This window comes from Scyliorhinus torazame, chromosome 3 (assembly GCF_047496885.1).
Source record: "Scyliorhinus torazame isolate Kashiwa2021f chromosome 3, sScyTor2.1, whole genome shotgun sequence".
Classification (NCBI taxonomy): domain Eukaryota; kingdom Metazoa; phylum Chordata; class Chondrichthyes; order Carcharhiniformes; family Scyliorhinidae; genus Scyliorhinus; species Scyliorhinus torazame.
This window is the reverse complement of record NC_092709.1, coordinates 354,071,479-354,084,505: the sequence shown is the minus strand read 5'-3', so window position 1 is coordinate 354,084,505 and position 13,027 is coordinate 354,071,479. Positions and strand designations below refer to the sequence as shown.

The following is a 13,027-nucleotide window of genomic DNA, read 5'->3' as shown; positions in this document are numbered from 1 at the left end:
CAACTCTGCGCTGCCCTACTACTAGGTCTAGATTTCCAATGCCACCTCAAAAGTCTTACCTTGGAGTTTGATGGACCCCTGCCCCCTCTCACCGTCTGTAGCCTCTCGACCCTTAAGGTCGCCCCACCCCCGCTCTTTGCTAACCTCACCCCGGACTGTAAGCCCGTCGCTACTAGGAGCAGACGATACAGTGCCCGGGACAAGGCCTTTATCAGGTCGGAGGTCCAGCGACTCCTGCGAGGGGATCATTGAGGCTAGTACCAGCCCCTGGAGAGCCCAAGTGGTGGTCGTCAAAACTGGGGAGAAGCACCGGATGGTCATCGACTACCGTCAGACCATCAACCGGTACACGCAGCTCGATGCATATCTGACATAGTCAATCAGATTGCGCAGTACCGAGTCTTCTCCACTATTGACTTGAAGTCTGCGTACCACCAGCTCCCTATCCGCCCGGAGGACCAACAATACACTGCCTTCGAGGCAGATGGCCGCCTCTACCGCTTCCTCAGGGTCCCCTTTCCGTCACCAATGGAGCCTCGGTCTTCCAGCGGGAGATGGACCGAATGGTTGACCAGTACGGGCTGCGGGCCACGTTCCTGTATCTGGATAATGTCACCATCTGCGCCCATGACCAGCGGGACCATGACGCTAATCTCCAACATTTTCTCCACACCGCCAAGCTCCTTAACCTGACATACAATAAGGAGAAATGCGTTTTCCGCACAAGCCGCCTAGCCACCCTTGGCTACGTTGTGGAAAACAGAGTCCTAGGGCCCGATCCCGACCGCATGCGCCCCTCCTGGAACTTCCACTCCCCCACTGACCCAAGGCCCTGAAGAGATGCCTGAGGTTCTTTTCCTATTATGCCCAGTGGGTCCCCAATCAAGCGGACAAGGCCCGCCCACTCATTAAATCGACCATTTTTCCCCTGACGGCTGAGGCCCGCCAGGCCTTCAACCGCATCAAAACAGATATTGCCAAAGCTGCGATGCACGCAGTAGACGAGTCCATCCCGTACCAGGTGGAGAGCGATGCGTCTGACTTTGCTCTGGCTGCTACCCTCAACCAGGCGGGCAGGCCAGTGGCTTTCTTCTCCCGTACCCTCCAAGGCATCGAAATTCGACACTCCACCGTCGAAAAGGAAGCCCAGGCCATTGTTGAAGCTGTGCGACATTGGAGGCATTACCTGGCCGGCAGGCAATTCGCTCTCCTCACTGACCAACGGTCGGTTGCCTTGAAATTTAACAATACGCAGCGGGGCAAGATCAAGAATGATAAGATCCTAAGGTGGAGGATCGAACTCTCCACCTATAATTATATCTTGTATCGCCCGGGTAAGCTCAATGAGCCCCCAGATGCCCTATCCCGCGGTACATGCGCCAGCGCACAAGTAGACCGACTTCGGGCCCTCCACAATGACCTCTGTCACCCATTTTTTTCATTTTATCAAGGTCCACAACCTGCCTTACTCCATCGAGGAGGTCAGGACCATGACCAGGGACTGCCAGATCTGCGCGGAGTGCAAACCGCACTTCTATCAGCCGGATAGAGCACACCTGGTAAAGGCCTCATTCCCCTTTGAGCGCCTCAGCATCGATTTCAAAGGGCCCCTCCCCTCCACTGACTGTAACGTGTACTTTCTCAACATCCTTGACGAGTAGTCATGCTTCCCTTTCGCCATCCCATGCCCAGACATGACCTCTGCCACAGTCATCAAGGCCCTGAGCAGTGTCTTCACCTTGTTCGGTTTCCCCACTTACATCCATAGCAATTGGGGTTCCTCCTTCATGAGTGGTGAGCTGCGTCAGTTCCTGCTCAGCAAGGGCATCGCTCAAGCAGGACTACCAGCTACAACCCCCGGGGAAATGGACAGGTGGAGAAGGAGAACGCGGCGGTCTGGAAGGCCGTCCTTCTTGCCCTACGGTCTAGAAGTCTCCCAGTCTCCCGCTGGCAGGAGGTCCTTCCCAATGCGCTCCAATCCATCCGGTCGCTCCTGTGTACCGCCACCAATGCGACACCTCACAAGAGAATGTTTGTCTTCCCCATGAAGTCCAACTCAGGAGTCTCGCTCCCGTCCTGGCTGATGGTTCCAGGGCCCATCCTCCTTCGGAAGCATGCGAGGAATCACAAGTCGGATCCCCTGGTCGAAATAGTCCTTTGTCCTCCATGCTAACCCCCAATATGCCTACGTGGCACACCATGACGGGCGTGAGGACACAGTCTTCCTTCGGGACTTGGCACCCGCAGGTTCCCCAGCGACCATCACCACTATCCCCAACTCCACACTGTCTCCCTCCATTGCTACTCACGACTCTACACCGTCTCCCTCCGTTGCTACTTATCCGGAAGACGACACGCTCCTGGATACGCAGGCCTCAACACTTCACCCGACACCAGTGTCCTCACCACAGCCGGGACTGAGGCGATCACAGCGGAAGGTCAGAGCCCCCAACAGACTCGATCTCTAATTCAACCCGTCCACTTCACCCCTGCCGGACTCTTTTTTAACAGGGGGTGAATGTGGTGAACCACTGTATTATATTGTACTTATTGTACTTACTGTTTGTTACATGTCTAAATCACCTTAGAACATAGAACATAGAACATTACAGCGCAGTACAGGCCCTTCAGCCCTCGATGTTGCGCCGACCTGTGAAATCACTCTAAAGCCCATCTACACTATTCCCTTATTGTCCATATGTCTATCCAATGACCATTTGAATGCCCTTGGTGTTGGCGAGTCCACTACTGTTGCAGGCAGGGCACTCCACGCCCTTACTACTCTCTGAGTAAAGAACCTACCTCTGACATCTGTCCCATATCTATCTCCCCTCAATTTAAAGTTATGTCCCCTCGTGCTAGACATCACCATCCGAGGAAAAAGGCTCTCACTGTCCATCCTATCTAACCTCTGATCATCTTGTATGCCTCAATTAAGTCACCTCTTAACCTTCTCTCTAACGAAAACAGCCTCAAGTCCTTCAGCCTCTCTCATAAGATCTTCCCTCCATACCAGGCAACATACTGGTAAATCTCCTCTGCACCCTTTCCAATGCTTCCACATCCTATGATGCGGCGACAAGGAATTGCACGCAATACTCCAAATGCGGCCACACCAGAGTTTTGTACAGCTGCAACATGACCTCATGGCTCCGAAACTCAATCCCTCTACCAATAAAAGCTAACATACTGTATGCCTTCTTAACAACCCTCTCAACTTGGGTGGCATCTTTCAGGGATCTATGTACATGGACACCGAGATCTCCCTGCTCATCCACTGACCCTCTGTAACTTGTAACATCCGTCCGCACTGTCCACAACTCCACCAACTTTAGTGTCATCTATAAAATTTACTCACCCAACCTTCTACGCCCAGGTCATTTATAAAAATGACAAACAGCAGTGGCCCCAAAACAGATCCTTGTGGTACACCACTAGTAATTGGACTCCAGTCTGAACATTTCCCATCAACCACCACCCTTTGTCTTCTCCCAGCTAGCCAATTTCTAATCCAAACTGCTAAATCACCCTGAATCCCATGCCTCCGTATTTTCTGCAGTAGCCTATCATGGGGAACCTTATCAAACGCTTTACTGAAATCCATATACACCACATCAATTGCTTTACCCTCATCCACCTGTTTGGTCACCTTCTCAAAGAACTCAAAAAGGTTTGTGAGGCACGACCTACCCTTTACAAAACTGTGTTGACTATCTCTAATCAATTATTCCTTTCCAGATGATTATACATCCTCTCTCTTATAAACATTTCCAAGATTTTGCCAACAACAGAAGTAAGGCTCACTGGTCTATAGTTACCGGGGTTGTCTCTACTCCCCTTCTTGAACAAGGGGACAACATTTGCTATCCTCCAGTCTTCTGTCACTATTCCTGTAGACAAAGATGACTTAAAGATCAAAGCCAAAGGCTCAACAAACTCCTGCCTAGCTTCCCAGAGAATCCTAGGATAAATCCCATCCGGCCCAGGGGACCTATCTATTTTCACACTTTCCAGAATTGCTAACACCTCCTCCTTATGAACCTCAAGCCCTTCTAGTCTAGTAGCCTGAATCTCAGTATTCTCCTCGTCAACATTGTCTTTTTCCTGTGTGAATACTGACGAAAAATATTCATTTAACACCTTTCCTATCTCCTCGGACTCCCGCACAACTTCCCACTACTGTCCTTGACTGGCCCTACTCTTGCCCTAGTCATTCTTTTATTCCTGACCTTGAAGCCTCTTCACATCCTTCTCACCACTCACATCCCCACCAAGATTCATATCGTCAGCAAACCTGTTACCAGACTCCAAAACAACCCTCTTATAGACTGACCTGATTAATACTACACTCCTGTATGCTTCACCCGATGCCGGTGTCTATGATTTACATTGTGTACTTTATGTTGCCCTATTATGTATTTTCTTTTTATTTTAATTTCTTTTCATGTACTTCATGACCTGTTTGAGCTGCTCCCAGAAAAAAACTTTTCACTGTACCTCGGTACACGTGACAATAAACAAATCCAAATCCAAATATAACTTTTGCTCTCCTCATCCAAATCACTGATCCCTGCAGGACTTCACGAGTCACTGCCTAGCCTAGAGCCATTTATTCGTACTCTCTGTTTCTTGTCTGCTAACTAATTCTCAATCCATGCCAATAAACTATCCCCATTCCCTTGCGTTTTAATTTTACACATTCACCCCTTAAGTGGGGCTTTATAAAAAGCTCTCTGAAAGTCCAAATACACTACATCCACTGGTTCACCCTTATCTATTCTTAAGAGATTCTTAATAGAACTAATGTCACATCCTCAAAAAAAACTCCAGTAGGTTTGTCAAACATAATTGCCCTTACATAAATCCATGTTGACTTTGTTTGATCCATTAATATTTTTTAAGTTCCCTGTTATCACATCCCCTCCAACGCGACCATCACATCCTTTATAATAGGCGCTGGCACTATCCCCACCTCTGATGTTAGGCTAATCGGTCTGTAATTAGTGGAACTCGCTGCACTATAGTGTGGTGGAATCTGAATCATTAAACAGTTTCAAGAAATGTGTCCCTCCAGGAATCAGAATCTTTATGAGGGTTGGGGGAGTTCTGAGGGAGAAGAGTTTGGCATAATGCAGCACTCCCCAACCTTTGTTCCGAATGATGGTCCAGTAAGATCTGTCCCTGTTGCTCTGGTACAGTGCCCCAGTGTGATCTGTCACTGCTGCTCTGGCACAGTGCCCCAGTGTAATGTCACTGCTGCTCTGGCACAGTGCCCCAGTGTGCTGTCAATGCTGCTCTGGTACAGTGCCCCAGTGTGATGTCACTGCTGCTCTGGCACAGTGTGGCATCACTGTTCCTCTGGCATGGTGCCCCAGTGTGATCTGTCACTGCTGCTCTGGCATAGTGTTCCAGTGTGATCTGTTGCTGCTTCTCTGGTACAGTGTTCCAGTGTGATCTGTCACTGCTGCTCTGGTACAGTGTTCCAGTGTGATCTGTCACTGCTGCTCTGGTACAGTGCTCCAGTGTGATCTATAACTGCTGCTCTGGTACAGTGTTCTAGTGTGATCTGTCACTACTGCTCTGGTACGGTGTTCCAGTGTGATCTGGCACTGCTGCTCTGGTACAGTGTTCCAGTGTGATCTATCACTGCTGCTCTGGTACAGTGTTCCAGTGTGATCTGTCACTACTGCTCTGGTACAGTGCTCCAGTGTTATGTCATTGCTGCACTGACAGTGTTCCAATGTGATCTGTCACTACTGCTCTAATACAGTGTTCCAGTATGATCTGTCACTGCTGCTCTGGAACAGTGTTCTCTGTCACTGCTGCTCTGGTACAGTGCCCCAGCATGATGTCACTGCTGCTCTGGCACAGTGCCCCAGTGTGGCATCATTGGTCCTCTGGCACAGTGCCCCAGTGTGGTATCACTGCTGCTGTAGCACAGTGCCCCAGTGTGATGCCACTGCAGCTCTGGTACAGTGCCCCAGTGTGGTATCGCTGCTCCTCTCACACAGTGGCACAGTGTGCCATCATTGTTCCTCTGGCATAGTGCCCCAGTGTGGTATCACTGCTGCTCTGGCACAGTGTTCCAGTGTGATCTGTCACTGCTCCTGTAGTACAGTGTTCCAGTGTGGTCTGTCACTGCTGCTCTATTACAGTGTCCCAGTGTTCTTTGTCACTGCTGTTCTGGCACAGTGTTCCAAAGTATTCTGATTCTGCTGCTCTGGTACAGTGATCCAGTGTGATCTGTCACCTCTGCTCTGGTACAATGTTCCAGAGTGATCTGGCACTGCTGCTCTGGTGCAGTGATCCAGTGTGATCTGTCACTGCTGCTCTGGTACAGTGTTCCAGAGTGATCTGGTCACTGCTGCTCTGGTACAGTGCTCCAGTATGATCTGTCACTGCTGCTCTGGCAGTGTTCCAGTATTCTTTGGCACTGCTGCTCTGGTACAGTGCTCCAATGTGATCTGTCGCTGCTGCTCAGGCAGTGTTCCAGTGTGATCTGTCACTGCTGTTCTGGTACAGTGTTCCAGTGCGATCTGTCACTGTTGCTCTGGTACAGTGTTCCAGTTTGATCTGTCACTGCTGCCCTCGTACAGTGTTCCAGTGTGATCTGTCACTGCTGCTCTGGTACAGTGCACCAGTGTGATCTATCACTGCTGCTCTGGTACAATGTTCCAGTGTGATCTGTCACTGCTGCTCTGGTACAGTGCTCCAGTGTTATCGGTCACTGCTGCACTGACAGTGTTCCAATGTGATCTGTCACTACTGCTCTAATACAGCGTTCTAGTGTGATCTGTCACTGGTGCTCTGGAACAGTGTTCTCTGTCACTGCTGCTCTGGTACAGTGCCCCAGCATGATGTCACTGCTGCTCTGGCACAGTGCCCCAGTGTGGCATCATTGGTCCTCTGGCACATTGCCCCAGTGTGGTATCACTGCTGTTGTAGCACTGTGCCCCAGTGTGATGCCACTGCAGTCCTGGTACAGCGCCTCAGTGTGGTATCATGGCTCCTCTCACACAGTAGCACAGTGTGTCATCATTGTTCCTCTGGCATAGTGCCCCAGTGTGGTATCACTGCAGCTCTGGCACAGTGCCCCAGTGTTGGATCGCTGCTGCTGTAGCACAGTGTTCCAGTGTGATCTGTCACTGCTGCTCTGGTACAGTGCTCCAATGTGATCTGCCACTGCTGCTCAGGCAGTGTTCCAGTGTGATCTGTCACTGCTGCTCTGGTACAGTCTTCCAGTGTGATCTGTCACTGCTGCTCTGGCAGTGTTCCAGTGTTCTCTGTCACTGTTGCTCTTGTACAGTGTTCCAGTGTGATCTGTCACTGCTGCTCTGGCACAGTGGTCCAGTGTTCTCTGTCACTGCTGCTCTGGTACAGTGTCCAATGTGATCTGGCACTATTGCTCTGGTACAGTGCTTCGGTGTGATCTGTCACTGCTGCTCTGGTACAGTGTTCCAGAGTGATCTGTCACTGCTGCTCTGGTACAGTCTTCCAGTGTGATCTGTCACTGCTCCTGTAGTACAGTGTTCCAGTGTGGTCTGTCACTTCTGCTCTGGTACAGTGTTCCGGAGTGATCTGTCACTGCTGCTCTGGTACAGTCTTCCAGTGTGATCTGTCACTGCTCCTGTAGTACAGTGTTCCAGTGTGGCCTGTCAATGCTGCTCTATTACAGTGTTCCAGTGTTCTTTGTCACTGCTGTTCTGGCACAGTGTTCCAAAGTATTCTGATTCTGCTGCTGTGGTACAGTGATCCAGTGTGATCTGTCACTGCTGCTCTGGTACAATGTTCCAGAGTGATCTGGCACTGCTGCTCTGGTACAGTGATCCAGTGTGATATGTCACTGCTGCTCTGGTACAGTGTTCCAGAGTGATCTGGCACTGCTGCTCTGGTACAGTGCTCCAGTGTGATCTGTCACTGCTGCTCTGGTACAGTGTTCCAGAGTGATCTGCCACTGCTGCTCTGGCACAGTGCTCCAGTGTGATCTGTCACTGCTGCTCTGGTACAGTGTTCCAATGTGATCTGGCACTGCTGCTCTGGTACAGTGCTCCAATGTGATCTGTCATTGCTGCTCTGGCAGTGTTCCAGTGTGATCTGTCACAGCTGCTCTGGTATAGTGTTCCAGTGTGATCTGTCATTGCTGGTCTGGCAGTGTTCCAGTGTGATCTGTCACTGCTGCTCAGGCAGTGTTCCAGTGTGATCTGTCACTGCTGCTCTGGTACAGTGTTCCTGTGTGATCTGTCACTGCTGCTCTGGCAGTGTTCCAGTGTTCTCTGTCATTGTTGATCTTGTACAGTGTTCCAGTGTGATCTGTCACTGCTGCTCTGGCACAGTGGTCCAGTGTTCTCTGTCACTGCTGCTCTGGTACAGTGTCCAATGTGATCTGGCACTATTGCTCTGGTACAGTACTTCGGTGTGATCTGTCCCTGCTGCTCTGGTACAGTGTTCCAGAGTGATCTGTCACTGCTGCTCTGGTACAGTCTTCCAGTTTGATCTGTCACTGCTCCTGTAGTACAGTGTCCAATGTGATCTGGCACTATTGCTCTGGTACAGTGCTTCGGTGTGATCTGTCCCTGCTGCTCTGGTACAGTGTTCCAGTGTGGTCTGTCACTGCTGTTCTGGTACAGTGTTCCGGAGTGATCTGTCACTGCTGCTCTGGTACAGTCTTCCAGTGTGATCTGTCACTGCTCCTGTAGTACAGTGATCCAGTGTGGCCTGTCAATGCTGCTCTATTACAGTGTTCCAGTGTTCTTTGTCACTGCTGTTCTGGCACAGTGTTCCAAAGTATTCTGATTCTGCTGCTGTGGTACAGTGATCCAGTGTGATCTGTCACTGCTGCTCTGGTACAATGTTCCAGATGATCTGGCACTGCTGCTCTGGTACAGTGATCCAGTGTGATATGTCACTGCTGCTATGGTACAGTGTTCCAGAGTGATCTGGCACTGCTGCTCTGGTACAGTGCTCCAGTGTGATCTGTCACTGCTGCTCTGGTATAGTGTTCCAGTTTGATTTGTCACTGCTGCTCTGGTACAGTGTTCCAGAGTGATCTGCCACTGCTGCTCTGGTACAGTGCTCCAGTGTGATCTGTCACTGCTGCTCTGGTACAGTGTTCCAATGTGATCTGGCACTGCTGCTCTGGTACAGTGCTCCAATGTGATCTGTCACTGCTGCTCTGGCAGTGTTCCAGTGTGATCTGTCACTGTTGCTCTGGTACAGTGTTCCAGTGTGGTCTGTCACTGCTGCTCTGGTACAGTGTTCCATAGTGATCTGTCACTGCTGCTCTGGGACAGTGTTCCAGTGTGGTCTGTCACTGCTGCTCTGGTACAGTGTTCCAGTGTTTTCTGTCACTGTTGCTCTGGTACAGTGCTCCAGTGTGATCTGTCACTGATCCCCTGGTACAGTGTTCCAGAATGATCTGTCACTGCTGCTCTGGTACAGTCTTCCAGTGTGATCTGTCACTGCTGCTCTGGTACAGTGTTCCAGTGTGATCTGGCACTGCTGCTCTGGTACAGTGCTGCAGTGTGATCTGGCACTGCTGCTCTGGTACAGTGTTGCAGTGTGATCTGGCACTGCTGCTCTGGTACAGTGTTCCAGTGTGATCTGGCACTGCTGCTCTGGTACAGTGTTGCAGTGTTCTCTGTCACTGCTGCTCTGGTATAGTGTTCCAGTGTTCTCTGTCACTGCTGCTCTGGTACAGTGTTCCAGTGTTCTCTGTCACTGCTGCTCTGGTATAGTGTTCCAGTGTGATCTGTCATTGCTGCCCTGGTATAGTGTTCCAGTGTTCTCTGTCACTGCTGCTCTGACAGTGTTCCAGTCACTGCTGCTCTGGTACAGTCTTCCAGTGTGATCTGTCACTGCTGCTCTGGTACAGTGTTCCAGTGTGATCTGGCACTGCTGCTCTGGTACAGTGTTGCAGTGTGATCTGGCACTGCTGCTCTGGTACAGTGTTGCAGTGTGATCTGGCACTGCTGCTCTGGTACAGTGTTCCAGTGTGATCTGGCACTGCTGCTCTGGTACAGTGTTCCAGTGTTCTCTGTCACTGCTGCTCTGGTACAGTGTTCCAGTGTGATCTGTCACTGCTGCTCTGGTACAGTGTTCCAGTGTTCTCTGTCACTGCTGCTCTGGTATAGTGTTCCAGTGTGATCTGTCACTGCTGCTCTGGTATAGTGTTCCAGTGTTCTCTGTCACTGCTGCTCTGACAGTGTTCCAGTGTTCTCTGTCACTGCTGCTCTGGTACAGTGTTCCAGTGTGATCTGGCACTGCTGCTCTGGTACAGTGTTCCAGTGTTCTCTGTCACTGCTGCTCTGGTACAGTCTTCCAGTGTGATCTGTCACTGCTGCTCTGGTACAGTGTTCCAGTGTGATCTGGCACTGCTGCTCTGGTACAGTGTGATCTGGCACTGCTGCTCTGGTACAGTGTTGCAGTGTGATCTGGCACTGCTGCTCTGGTACAGTGTTCCAGTGTGATCTGGCACTGCTGCTCTGGTACAGTGTTCCAGTGTTCTCTGTCACTGCTGCTCTGGTACAGTGTTCCAGTGTGATCTGTCACTGCTGCTCTGGTACAGTGTTCCAGTGTTCTCTGTCACTGCTGCTCTGGTATAGTGTTCCAGTGTGATCTGTCACTGCTGCTCTGGTACAGTGTTCCAGTGTGATCTGTCACTGCTGCTCTGGTACAGTGTTCCAGTGTTCTCTGTCACTGCTGCTCTGGTATAGTGTTCCAGTGTGATCTGTCACTGCTGCTCTGGTACAGTGTTCCAGTGTGATCTGTCACTGCTGCTCTGGTACAGTGTTCCAGTGTTCTCTGTCACTGCTGCTCTGGTATAGTGTTCCTGTGTGATCTGTCACTGCTGCTCTGGTATAGTGTTCCAGTGTTCTCTGTCACTGCTGCTCTGACAGTGTTCCAGTGTTCTCTGTCACTGCTGCTCTGGTACAGTGTTCCAGTGTGATCTGTCACTGCTGCCCTGGCAGGTGCTCTAACGTATGAACATTTTGTGCCCTGTGTATTCACAGCTTCCTCCGACTTGATTTTGGATGCCCGGCTTGTTCAGCAGACTGCTTACCTTGAGGATCGACCCCTGCACATGCTCTACTGTGCCGCCGAGGAGAACTGCCTGTCCAGTTCTGCCCAGAATGCCAACTGGCCATATGGACACCGCCGGCTCCTCCGCTTCTCCTCCGAAATTCACAACATCGGGCGGGCGGACTTCAGACCCAAGGCCGGTCGGCACTCCTGGGTCTGGCACGAATGTCACGGGTAAGTGAGGCTTCGCCAGATTGGTGAAAGGCTCTGTTGTTACCTGGGGATCAGAGAAGCTCAAAGGGAACTCAGAAAGGAGAATATATATATATTTAATATAAATTTAGAGTACCCAATTCATTTTTTTCTAATTAAGGGACAATTTAGCGTGGCCAATCCACCTACCCTGCACACCTTTTGGGTTGCGGGGGCGAAACCCACGCAAACACGGGGAGAATGTGCAAACTCCACACGGACAGTGACCCAGAGCCGGGATCGAACCTGGGACCTCGGCGCCGTGAGGCAGCAGTGCTAATCACTGCGCCACCGTGCTGCCCTAGAAAGGAGAATATTAGTGGAAAGAGAGGGTGAGCAAGATTTGTGGAAATAAACCGTGGGGCTCGTGTGGAGAGAGGCATTGAGCAAACACAGTTCTTCCAGTCAGAAGGAATGGTTAAATCCGATAGCATTTAAAAAACACGAGGGACAAGTGAATAGAGGAGGTCAAGTGAGAACATTTGATGGGACAATATTGAGGGAGTTTTACTCTGTATCTAACCCCGTGCTGTACCTGTTCTGGGAGTGTTTGATGGGGACAGTGTAGAGGAAGTTTTACTCTATATCTAACCCAGTGCTGTACCTGTCCTGGGAGTGTTTGATGGGACAGTGTAGAGGGAGCTTTACTCTGTATCTAACCTGTGCTGTGCCTGTCCTGGGAATGTTTGATGGGGACAGTGTAGAGGGAGCTTTACTCTGTATCAAACCCCGTGCTGTACCTGTCCTGTGAGTGTTTGACGGGGACAGTGTAGAGGGAGCTTTACTCTGTATCAAACCCCATGCTGTGCCTGTCCTGGGAGTGTTTGATGGGGACAGTGTAGAGGGAGCTTTACTCTGTATCAAACCCTGTACTGTACCTGGCCTGGGAGTGTTTGATGGGGACAGTGTAGAGGGAGCTTTACTCTATATCTAACCCTGTGCTGTACCTGTCCTGGGAGTGTTTGATGGGGACAGTGTAGAGGGAGCTTTACTCTGTATCTAACCCCGTGCTGTACCTGTCCTGGGAGTGTTTGATGGGGACAGTGTAGAGGGAGCTTTACTCTGTATCTAACCCCGTGCTGTACCTGTCCTGGGAGTGTTTGATGGGGACAGTGTAGAGGGAGCTTTACTCTGTATCTAACCCCGTGCTGTACCTGTCCTGGGAGTGTTTGATGGGGACAGTGTAGAGGGAGCTTTACTCTGTATCTAACCCCGTGCTGTACCTGTCCTGGGAGTGTTTGATGGGGACAGTGTAGAGGGCTGCAGATTGTCGACCTATGTTCTTGGGCAGTGAGTTTGAGTGGGTCGGGATTGATTTGTCCTAAGCTCTTCCTACTCTTCCCACAGACACTATCACAGCATGGACATCTTCACCCATTATGATATCCTGACATTGAACGGCAGCAAGGTGGCGGAGGGACATAAGGCCAGCTTCTGTCTGGAGGACAGCGATTGTGGTGACAGTGAGTGACATTCTCTCTCAATCGGGTAGAGGTGCAGGATTGAAGGACATTGACTGATATTGCTGGCAGTGCTGTGCTTCTATATCAATGTTGGTTTTCAGGATGACTGCCCGTTTCCATGGAAACCAGCCTTTCTTGCATCTACACTAATCCTGGCCTTGCATCCGCCAGTGGCACAGTTAGAGATTACGGCTGGCCTGTCTGAATGAGTGAGGGCTGGCCTCTGGTTCATACCTCATAGATCTTCCCATGTCCATCTGCAAGGCTCTGCAGGCTGTCCATAACTGTGTCCA

General features: G+C 50.7%; 1 protein-coding gene across 2 annotated transcripts in view; it reads left to right on the top strand.

Annotated features, from left to right (window-relative positions):
- LOC140409347 (lysyl oxidase homolog 3B-like) overlaps nt 1–13,027 on the top strand; it is a 461,422-nt gene that overhangs the window by 404,957 nt on the left and 43,438 nt on the right. For both annotated transcript variants that reach the window (XM_072497763.1, XM_072497764.1), the window contains 2 exons: nt 11,010–11,253; nt 12,619–12,734. In XM_072497763.1, the coding sequence (XP_072353864.1) occupies nt 11,010–11,253; nt 12,619–12,734 (360 nt within the window). The remainder of the gene's footprint in view (nt 1–11,009; nt 11,254–12,618; nt 12,735–13,027) is intronic.